An 11953-nucleotide genomic window follows, 5' to 3' on the forward strand; every position below is an offset into this window, starting at 1 on the left:
TCCATAGTGAATTCTAGATCAGCCTGGGCTAGAGCAAGACCCTACCTCGAAAACCAAAAAGAAAAAATCATAATAAAGAATGATAGTTTACTCTTTCAAAAGAAAGCTCAAGAAAGAAAGAAAGAACTGGGTGTGGTGGCACACGCCTTTAATCCCAGCACTTGGGAGGCAGATTAAGGAAATTTGCCATGAGTTTGAAACCACCCTGAGACTACATAGTTAATTCCAGGTCAGTCTGGGCCAGAGTGAGACCCTACCTTGAAAAACAAAAAAAAAAAAAAGCAAAAACAAAAACAAAGAAAGAAAGATTGTTCAGTAATTAAAAGTGCTTGCTTGCAAAGCCTCATGGCCCAAGTTTGATTCCCAGTATCCACACATAAAGCAAGATGCACAAAGTGGTGCATGTGTCTGGAGTTCTTTAGCAGCCACAGGAGGCTCAGGTAAGCCCAATCTCTCTCTCTCTCTCTTACATAAATAAATATTTAAAAAAGAAAACTAAGGACTGGAGAGATGGCTTAGCTTTTAAGATGTTTACCTGCAAAGCCAAAGGACCCAGCTTAAACTCCCCAGGACCCACATAAGCCAGATGCACAAGGGGGCGCATGCATCTGGAGTTCTTTTGCACTGGCTAGAGGCCCTGAGCACCCACTCTCTATCTGCCTCTTCCTCTCTCCCCTCTCTCTCAAATAAATAAATAAATAAATAAATAAATAAAAGTATTTTAAAAGAAAGAAAACTAAAAGAAGAAAAGCAGAATTATAGGCCAAGAGCCCTAACGTTAAAACAGTGGTTAAAAGCCGGGCATGGTGGTGCAAGTCTTTAATCCCAGCATTTAGGAGGCAGAGGTAGGAGGATTGCCGTGAGTTCGAGGCCACCCTGAGACTTCATAAGTGAATTCCAGGTCAGCATGGGCTAGAGCAAGGCCCTACCTTGGAAGAACCAAAAAAAAAAAAAAAAAAAAAAAAAGAAAAAAGAAAAAGAAAAAACCAGTGGTTAAGAGAATTGGCTTTGGGGTCAAATTTGACATAAAATTAAGTCCTCTATCAGTAATCATGCCATAAACAGGTTCTTTGAGCTTTAGTCTTTTTTTGTTTTGTTTTGTTTTGTTTTGTTTATGGAGGCAGGGTCTCACTCTAGCCCAGGGAGACCTGAAATTCACTATGGAGTCTCAGGGTGGCCTCAAACTCACGGTGATCCTCCTACCTCTGCCTCCTGAGCGCTGGGATTAAAGGCATGTGCCACCACGCCCGGCTTTGAGCTTTAGTCTTGATGCAGATTACCTCAAAGAATAATTAAGGACAGTGCTTACAAGCAGGTGCATTTAACCACTGAGTGGCCCCAGGCCCACGGACAGCGCTTATAAAGCACTTTGCAAAGCTTCTGGCATGTGGAATTAAGTAATTAACCCTCTTCTCTCTCTTATTTTTTTTTTTTTTTTGTTTGTTTGTTTCTTAAGGTAGGGTCTCGCTCTAGCCCAGGCTGACCTGGAACTCACTATGTCTCAAGGTGGCCTCCCAAGTGATGGGATTAAAGGCATGTGCCACTACACTCAGCTAAACATATCTATCGTTTTAAACTGTTTTTTTTTGTTTTATTTTTTGAGGTAGGAGGTGGGGTCTCACTCTATCTCAGGCTGACCTGGAACACATTCTGTAGTCTCAGGCTGGCCTCGAACTCATGACGATCCTCCTACCTCTGCCTCCCGAGTGCTGGGATTAAAGGCGTGCGCCACCACGCCCGGCTGTTTTAAGCTTTTTATTGACAGCTTCCACAAATATTGGCAATATACCATAATCACACTCCTCTCCTTTTCCCCCTCTGCTGAATTCCCACTCCACTAAATCCCTTTTTTCCAAGTAGCCTGGCTTCTTCTTTTTTTTTTTTCTTTTGGTTTTTCGAGGTAGGGTCTCCCTCTAGCCCAGGCTGACCTGGAATTCACTATGGAGTCTCAGGGTGGCCTCGAACTCACGGCGATCCTCCTACATCTGCCTCCCGAGTGCTGGGATGAAAGGCATGCGCCACCACGCCCGGCTTGTCTTCTCTTTTGATATCATCTCTTTCTTTCCTTCCTACTATGCAGGTCTTTTATAGCATCAGCCACTGTGAGGTCACTTTGTGGAGAACAGTATTGCAAAGCATTCCTCTTGCCACCACTTCTTGTGCAGTGGTCCCTGAGCCTTGGAGGGTGTGACGGAGATGACTCACTTGGCCCAGAACACTCCACTGTCACTTCCTCTTAGCGCTTGAGTTAGTTGAGTCATCCCAGTGATCACCACCATCTGAAAAGAGAAGCTTCTCCCAGCGAAAGTGAGAGTAGCATTAATATATGGACATATATGCAAGTATTTAGGGAGCAGTTTGGTGGTCATAATAGAGCCATTTACCCAGACAGGTGTTGAGTTTATGATCTAGGGCTTATGACCTTCCTAGCCATAGACTTTTTAACAATATTTTTATGTTTATTTATTTGTTTATTTGAGAGCGAGAGAGAGGATGAGAGAGAGAGAATGGATGCACCAGGGCCCCCAGCCACTGCAAACAAACTCCAGAAATATGCACCGTCTTCTGTATCTGGGTTACGTGGGTCCTGGGGAATCAAACCTTGGTCCTTTGGCTTTGCAGGCAAGTGCCTTAACCGCTAAACCATACCTCTAGCCCAGCCATAGACTTCTGATTAGCTTTTCAGTACCAGGCAGGAATTCTCTCCTGTGTGTAGGCCACAAGTCCAATCAGAGAGCAGTTGGTTTTACCCAACTGCTGTCCCAGTGCAGAATAGCTGGTCAAAATCTCAGTGGTTGTGGGCTGGAGAGATAGTTTAGCGGTAAAACGCTTGCCTGTGAAGCCTAAGGACCCCACTTCAAGGCTCGATTCTCCAGGACCCACGTTAGCCAGAAGCACAAGGGGGCGCACGTGTCTGGAGTTCCTTTGCAGTGGCTAGAGGCCTTGGGGTGCCCATGCTCTCTCTCTCTGCCTCTTCCTCTCTCTGTCTGTTGCTGTCAAATAAATAACTAAAAATAAACAAAAAAATTATTTTTTTAAATCTCATTGGTTGTAATCTTTCAAACAATTGCAGCTGAGCTAAGAGGTTGTTTCCAGCTTGAAATTTTCATTTCTTTCTGTGTCAAATCCTGTTCACAACAGTCCATTTCTGCTCAAGTTCCCATGACACAGGAAGAGTCAGCAAACTTCTCACACAAACTTCTTGTCCAGTCCACACAACCCTTTCTTTCCCCCATAAGCCAAACCTCACAGTGCATAGTTTTACTGCATTCAGATCTTTCAACTCTGACCAGTATGGGCCACCCAAACTCTGCCTTCAGTACTGTAAGGTGTGTCTTAGGCCAAGACTTCAAATCCTTCTACAATCCTCCTGCAAAATTCCAAAAGGCAGGATTCTAGCAGCAGCAACCCCTCTTCAGGTAGTAATTTTCTTTTAATTTATTTGAGAGAGAAGAGGCAGTTAGAGAGAAAGGGAGGGAGAGCGAGCAAGCGAGAGAGAGAGAGAGAATGGATGTGCCAGGGCCTCCAGCCACTGCAAACAGACTCCAGATGCATGTGCCACCTTGAGCATCTGGCTCACGTGGGTTCTGGGGAATCAAACCTGGTTCCATAGGCATTGTAGGCAAGCATTTGCGTTGCTGAGTCAGAGCCCCCAACCAAAAGCAGCTGATGGGAGGAAAGTATTCGTTTTGGTTTACAGTCTAGAGAGGAGGCTTCATGATGGCACGGGAAAGCATGGCACGAGCAGAGGCTGGACGTCACCTCTGCCACAGCAGGTGGACAACAGCAGCAGGAGAGCGAGTGAGACTCTGGCAAGAGGGAGCTGGTTACAACACGCCTAAGCTTATTACCACCAACAACACACCTCCTCCAGTAAGCATCCACATCCCGAATTGTCACCAGCTGGGAACCAAGCATTCAGAGCACATGAGTTTCTGGGGGACATCTGATTCAAACTACCAAACACCCAATGCACTCTGAATCAGTACGCCACAGAAATATTCCTACATCGATGTTTATTGTTGCACTACACACAATAGCCAAAATAATGGAATCTGCCTGGATGTCCCATCATCAGAAGAAGGGATAAAGAAAATGCGATAAATATACACAATAGTATTTTCTTTAGGTAAAAAAAAAAAAAAAAAAAAGGATCGAAATTGAGCCAGGCATGGAGGTGCATGCCTTTAATTCCAGCATTTAGGAGGCAGAGGTAGGAGGATCGCCATGAGTTCAAGGCTACACTGAGACTACATAGTGAATTCCAGGTCAGCCTGGACTAGAGCAAGACCATAACTCAAAAATAAAATATAATAAAAGAGTGAAATTATGACATATGCAGGAAAATGGATGGACCTGCAGATCATGGTGTTAAGCACAGTAAGATTCAGAAAATGTTACTTTTCTCTTACATATGGAATCTAGATTTAAACTTATACATACCTCTCTCTTTCTGTGGGGGGTGGGGGAGCATGAAAGTAGAAAGGGGACTGTCAGAGGGAAGGAAGAAGTCTAAAGAGAAGGGAAGAGGGGAACAAGAGAGAAGAATGGTGCCTTTAATCCCAGCACTTGGGAGGCAGAGGTAGGAGGATCGCTGTGAGTTCAAGGCCACCCTGAGACTACATAGTGAATTCCAGGTCAGCCTGCGCTAGAGTGAGTCCCTACCTCAGAAAAAAAAGGGGGGGATAGAGAGATGGTTTAGTGGTTAGGCACTTGCCCGTGAAGCCTAAGGACCCCGGTTCGAGGCTCGGTTCCCCAGGACCCACGTTAGCCAGATGCACAAGGGGGCGCATGCATCTGGAGTTTGTTTGCAGTGGCCGGAGGCCCTGGTGTACCCATTTTCTCTCTCTCTCTCTCTCTCTCTCTCTCTCTGCTCTTCTGTTTGTTGCTCTCAAATAAATAAATAAATAAGAGAAGAATGGAATACTGTGACATGAAACCATAAGGAACTTGAAGGGTGGGCATAGACTAGCAGTGGGAATGGAGAAGAGCCGTGGGGGTGAATAAGAAAAAGTATAATGACACATGCAAAAACAATATCAGAATTAGAATATACATATATCAGAATGAGGGGCTTGGAGAGATGGCTCAGTGGTTAAGGCGCTTGCCTGCGAAGCCTAAGGATCCATGTTTGACTCTCCAGATCCCATGTAAGCCAGACACACAAAGGTGAGGCAAATGCAAGGCCGCGTGTGGCCACTAGGTGGCGCAAGCGTCTGTAGTTCAGTTACAGTGGCTGAAGACCTGGCGCTTGCTCTCTCTCTCCCTAAAATAAAAAAAAAAAAAAGTTAAGAAAATATATCAGAATGAAACCAAATACTTTGGATGTGAAGAAAATGTAACAAGAAAAATGTATCCTGCTGTGGTGGCACACATCTTTCATCCCAGCACTCGGGAGGCAGAGGTAGGAGGATCCCTGTGAGTTCAAAGCCACCCTCAGAATACATAATGAATTTCAGGTCAGCCTGGGCTAGAGTGAAACCCTACCTTGAAAAAAATTTAATAGAGAGAGCCGGGCGTGGTGGCGCACGCCTTTAATCCCACCACTCGGGAGACAGGGGTAGGAGGATCGCTGTGAGTTCAAGGCCACCCTGAGACTCCATAGTGAATTCCAGGTCAGCCTGGGCTAGAGTGAGACTCTACCTTGAAAAACCAAACAAACAAACAAACAAACAAACAAACAAACAAACAAACGTGATGAGGAAGCTAGGGAGATGACTCCGCATGGGATGACCCAGGTGATTGCTTGTAAAGCCTGCCAGTGTAGGGTTCAATTCTCCACTACCCATATAAGACTGGATTAGCATTTATTTGTCACACCATGATACCCTGGTGTTCCCATATAACACACACATACAAACAAATAAATAAATAAATAAATTTATTTTTATATTTATTTATTTGCAAGGTGAGAGAGAGAGAGAGAGAGAGAAAGAGAGAATGGGCATGCCAGGGCCTCTTGCCGCTTTAAATGAACTCCAGATGCATTTGCCACTTTGTGCATCCGGCTTTACATGGTTCCTGGGGGAATCAAAGTCAGGCCATCAGGTTACGCAAGCAAGTGCCTGAACTGCTTAGCCACTTCTCCAGCCCTAAATGAATTTTAAAAAATTAAACATTTTTATTTCTGTTTATTTATTTGAAAGAGCGAGAGAAAGAAAGAGGCAGGATAGGGAGACAGAATGGGCACGCCAGTGTCTACAGCTACTGCAAGTGAACCCCATGCCCCGCCTTGTGCATCTGGCTTACATGGGTCCTGGGGCTAACCAAACCTGGGTCCTCTGTCTTTGTATGCAAGTGCCCCAGTCACTGCGCCATCTCTCTATCCCCCCCCCTTTTTTTATTCATCTCAAAGTTCTAATTTCCCTTGTAATATCTTTTTTCCATATTTATTTATTTACTGGGGGGAGATGAAGAAGGAGAGAGAGAGAGAATGGATACACCAGGGCCGTGGGCCACTCTGCAAATTAACTCCTGACACATGTGCCGCCTTATGTACAGGGGAATTGAACCTGGGTCCTTAGGCTTCACAGGCAAATGCTTTAACTGCTAAGCCATTTCTGCAGCCCACAAATAAAAATTTTGTTCATTTTTTTTTATTTTTTATTTATTTGAGAGCGACAGACATAGAGAGAAAGACAGATAGAGGGAGAGAGAGAGAGAATGGGCGCGCCAGGGCTTCCAGCCACTGCAAACGAACTCCAGACGCGTGCGCCCCCTTGTGCATCTGGCTAACATGGGACCTGGGGAACCGAGCCTCGAACCGGGGTCCTTAGGCTTCACAGGCAAGCGCTTAACCGCTAAGCCATCTCTCCAGCCCCATAAATAAAAATTTTAAAGACACAACTCATACCACTTCATGCCCATTAAACTAGCTATTATTTTAAAAATAGGTACCAACTTAATATCTACATATAAAAGAATGATATCATTATGGCAATAATCCACGTTTGGCAAAGATAGGAAGAAATTAGAATCCTTGCCTGTTGCTGGTGGAAATGCGAAATAGTCAGCTGGTTCGCAAATCAATTTTCCAGTTCCTCCAAAAGTTTAACATAGAGTTAACGTATGCCCCAGTCATTCTAGATTTGTACCAAAAGAATCAAAAATATTAGACTACACAAAAGTATGTATATGAATGTTCATAGCAGTATTCCTTTCATTATTTTTAGTTTGAAAGAGAGAGAAAGAGGTGAGAGAGAGAGAAAATGGGCATGCCAGGACCTTCAGCCTTCTACGAATGAACTCCAGACACGTACGCCCCCTTGTGCTCATGTGAGACATTGCACACTTGCCTCACTGTGTGTCTGGCTATCTGGGACCTGGAGATTTGAACAGGAGTTCTTAGGCTCTGCAGGCAAGTGCCTCAACTGCAAAGCCGTCTCTCTAGCCCATAGCAGCATTCTTTATGCTAGCCAAACAGAAACAACCCACATGCCCGTCAACTTGCAATTTGCAAGCAAGCGCCCTTAACCACTAGGCAATCCCTCCAGCCCTGACTTTGAAATCTTGGTCCTCTTTCCTTTGCCTACCAAGTACTGAAATTGTAGGTACATACTTTCATAGCCTCATAACACTGTTTCTTTGGGGGGGGGGGTAACAAAGCTTTCTGTAATTAGGTACTGGTGAGGGTTTTGCAAATATAAATTTTTTTTTGAGACAGAAAAATAGGTGATGATGATGATGATGATGGTAGATAGATAGATAGATAGATAGATAGATAGATAGATAGATAGAGAGAAAGAATGGGTGTGCCAGGCCTCCAGCCACTGCAAACGAACTCCAGACACATGTGCCAGCTTGTGCATCTGGTTTATGTAGGTACTGAGGAATCAAACCTGTGCCCTTAGGCTTTGCAGGCACGTTCCTTAACCACTAAGCCATCTCTCCAGCCCGTGTGTGTGTGTGTGTGTGTGTGTGTGTGTATACTTCTTTTTTTTTTTTTTTTTTTTTTTTTCGAGGGTAGGATCTCCCTCTAGCCCATGCTGATCTGGAACTCACTCTGCAGTCCCAATCTGGGCTTGAACTGACAACGATCCTCCTACTTCTGTCTGCTTAGGGCTGAAGTTAAAGTGTGCACCACCCAACCTGGCTTCAGTTTTCAGTTTTTGTTGTTGTTTATTTTTGTTTAGTTATTTGAGACTGACAGACAGAGAGAGAAAGAGGCAGACAGATCGAGAGAGAGAAACAAACTCCAGGTGTGTGCACCCCCTTGTGCATCTGGCTTAATGTGGGTCCTAGGGAATCGAGCCTCAAACCAGGGTCCTTAGGCTTCACAGGAAAACGCTTAACTGCTAAGCCATCTCTCTAGCCCAGTTTTCAGTTTTTAATGGACTTGGAAACAAAAAGTTCCCATTTCAAAATAAAAAAGAAAACCCAGATCATATTGATGCTTACAGTCATTCCATTTATCTAGGCAGCATGCGTACATGGTCATTTGTAAGATGTTAACTATATTTGTGACAAATATACTTTTTCTTTAAACATCAAGAGTATTACTATAGAGTTAATGCAGAGTCCTAAGGATAATATAGCAGTCACTGTCCATATATATATATGTGTGTGTGTGTGTGTGTGTGTGTGTGTGTGTGTGTATACATAAATATATATATATATTTTTAAAGAGAGACAGAGATGAGAGAGAATTGGCGCACCAGGCCCTCAGCCACTATGATCAAACGTCAGGCACTTGCGCCACCTAGTGGGCATGTGTGACCTGGCACTTGCCTCACCTTTGTGCGTCTGGCTTATGTGGGATCTGGAGACTAGAATGTGGTTCGTTAGGCTTCTCAGGCAAGCACCTTAACCACTGAGCCATCTCTCCAGCTCAAAGAATGCTTTAAGTGAGCAGCCTACAAACCTCAGAGATGGAAAACCCCCAAGAATACACACTTGTGAGCATTCACAGCCATCACAGCTATGGCTGAAGACCGTTCATGCCGTTCTGAAATGAGATCTCAAAGCAGAATAGTGCGAAATAAAAAGGGATTTTGTTGTTGTTGTTGTTTTTAACTGAGGGTTGGAGAGGTGGCTTAGCTGTTAAGGCACTTGCCTGTAAAATCAGAGAACCCTTGTTTGATACCCACATAAGCTAGATACCCAAGGTGGTGCATGTGTATGGAATTAGTTTGCAGTGGCTAGAGGCCCTGATGAACCCATTCTCTCTCCCTCCTTCTTTCTCTCTATCTCTCTCTTAAATAAGTAAATTAGAAAATACATTTTTAAATTGGTATATGAGCTGGGCATGGTGGCACACACCTTTAATTCCAGCACTCAGGAGGCAGAGGTAGGAGAATCACTGTGAGTTCAAGGCCACCTTGAGACTACATAATGAATTCCAGGTCAGCCTGGGCTAGAGCGAGACCCTACCTCGAAAAAAAAACAATTAAAAAAATTGGCATATACACATCTTCCCCACACCAATCTCTGTGTGTTAACCACTTGAAAAAGCAAAGAAAAAAGAAACTGGGCTGGAGAGATGGCTTAGAGGTTAAGGCACTTGCCTGCGAAGCCTAAGGACCCAGGTTCGATTCTCCAGGTCCCACATAAGCCAGATACACATGATGTCACATGCATCTGGAGTTTGTTTACAGTGACTGGAGGCCCTGGCGTGCCCATTTTTTTTTTTTATCTCTCTCTCTCTGTCAAATCAACAAGTGAAATTTTAAAGAAAACAAAAACTGGACACCACGTTTCAGTATTTCAGTTAATATTCACAATGACAGAGATTACTCAACTCTGGACACAGCATCACCACCAGGTAAAATGGTTGTCCCACAACCGATGGCCAGGGTACGTGTATATTATAGGAGCTAGAAACTTTTTTCTAGATCTGGGGGGAGGAAACCAATGCTGCTCCGGTCATCTTGGCTCTAGCTTCTTGGCGTGCCTGGATGGACGGAGGACGCTTAGAAACCTTTGGCATTGTTGTTATTCTTGGTTTTGTCATTTGGCTTGGCCGGAGGGCTTTGGACTTGCTGCTGCCCCTGCTGGCCACTGGAAGAGGCTGCCTGCTGGGCGGCTTTCTGCTTTAACATTGTCCAGTCAAAGGTGTAGTCATATTGGTGGTTCAAGGTCCTGAAAAGGATGCGAAACAGCTGTCTCAGGTACATGTAATCGGGAGCCTCCTCGAAGCGCAGCCCACGGCAGTAGTTTAAGTACATAGCGAACTCCGTGGGGAACCCTTTGCACAGGACTTCCACAGGCGTGGACATCTTCTTCTCGCTGATCTTCTCGTATTTCTGTTTCTTGGTGGCGGCCTTCAGGCCCTGCCAAGGCAGGCTGGTCCTGTTGAAGTACATCAGGACGTAGCCCAGGGACTCCATGTCGTCCCTGCGGCTCTGCTCGATGCCCAGGTGGGCGTTGATGCTGGCATAGCGGGCAGTGCCAGTCAGGTTTTTGTCCTCCCTGTAAGGTATGTGTTGCCTGGTCCTGTTGTCTCTGTACTTCTTGGCCAGGCCGAAGTCGATGAGGAAGAGCTTGTTGCAGTGGCGGCCGATGCCCATCAGGAAGTTGTCGGGCTTGATGTCCCGGTGGATGAAGCTCCTGGTGTGCACGTACTCGATCCTGCTGATCATCTGGTCGGCCAGCATGAGCACGGTCTTCATGGTGAACCTCCGGGAGCAGATGTTGAACAGGTCTTCCAGGCTGGGGCCCAGCAGGTCCATGACCAGCACGTTGTAGTCCTTCTCCTGGCCGTACCAGCGCAGGTGAGGGATGCCCACGCCGCCCTGCAGGATCTTGTAGAGCTTGCTCTCGTACTGCAGCTGCGGGTGCCGCGCCTTCTGCGACTCCAGCTTGGCCGCCACCTCCTCGCCGTTGCTGATGCTCACGGCCAGGTAGATGTCGCCGAACGAGCCCGCTCCGATCTTCCGCAGCAGTTTGTATTTCCCGCCCACCACGAACTCCGCCTTGACGCTCGCCATCCTCCTCCTGCTCCCCGCCAGCCCCCGACCACCAGGGGGCGACAGGGTACCTGGGTACCACTCCGGCCAAAGGATGCAGGCCTTGGAGGATGCAGGGGCAATGGTGGAGCCACCTCCCCGACCACCACCTCCACCACCACCCCCTGCAGGTGGCAAGGAAACTGCAAAATAAAATAAAATAAACAAAAAAAAACAAACAAAAAACCCCCGGGGGCGGCCTTGTTTCAAGGGGCCCACGATGGGTGGATGGATGGATGTGTGGGGAGGAGGGGGGGGGGCCCCACAGGAAACCGGCCTGCTTTTCCTTCTTTGCCCGGGGGGGCAGTTTATGGAGGGTGGGAGGGGCGGGCGGGAGTGTTCTGCGGTTACTCAGGTGAGGTCACTTGTCCCTAGGTGGCTGCCGTAGCCTCGCCTTGAAAGTGATGGGGGGGAGGGAGAGGGTTGGGGGAGGGGAGACTTTCCAGGCTGGGGGCACAAGGTGGGGTTGGGGGCGGGGGTTCTTGGGTGAGTTAAGCCATGACTTCTGAGCAATGATAATGCCCTTCATGTCAGAAGTCTCAGAGAGGGCTGGGGGAGAATGGCCTGATGGTTAAGGCACCTACCTGCCTGCAAAGCCAAAGGACTCAGGTTCGCTTCCCCAAGACCCACGTAAAAGCCAGATGCGCGAGGTTGCCGCAAGCGTCTGCAGTTCGTTTGCATTGGCTGGAGGCCCTGGTGCGTCCATTCTCTCTCTCTCTCTCTGTCTCTCAGCTTCTTTCTCTCTCAGCTTGAAGAAACACCCTCAACCTGTTCAGACCAGCTCAGAGCAGGGGGTGGGCACTTTGTTGAACCATGAGACTGACTAACCAGTGGGCTGAATGAGGCTAGCTTTGAATGTCACGGGGTGTTCCCCAAAGGCCCAACGTGTTAAAGGCTTAACACCCTAGCTGTGTGCTGTTAGGGTGTGGTGAAAGCTTTAGGAGATGGAGCCTCATGGGAAATCTTTTATTTATATATTTCTTTCTTTATTTTTTTTTTTTAAATTGACA

The 11953-nt window shown here is 46.4% G+C and overlaps 1 protein-coding gene across 1 annotated transcript; it reads right to left on the reverse strand.

Annotated features, from left to right (window-relative positions):
* Window positions 1-9908: 9908 nt before the first annotated feature.
* Window positions 9909-10925, reverse strand: LOC101605293 (casein kinase I-like). Its single transcript, XM_045139394.1, has one exon. The coding sequence runs from the start codon at window positions 10923-10925 to the stop codon at window positions 9909-9911; it is 1017 nt and encodes a 338-aa protein (XP_044995329.1).
* Window positions 10926-11953: the final 1028 nt, after the last annotated feature.

The sequence above is a fragment of the Jaculus jaculus genome, chromosome 21 (assembly GCF_020740685.1).
Source record: "Jaculus jaculus isolate mJacJac1 chromosome 21, mJacJac1.mat.Y.cur, whole genome shotgun sequence".
Taxonomy (NCBI): Eukaryota; Metazoa; Chordata; class Mammalia; order Rodentia; family Dipodidae; genus Jaculus; species Jaculus jaculus.

Coding starts and splice junctions, on each gene's coding strand:
- LOC101605293 (XM_045139394.1), bottom strand. CDS start 10,925: ATGGCGAGCGTCAAGGCGGAGTTCGTGGTGGGCGGGAAATACAAACTG.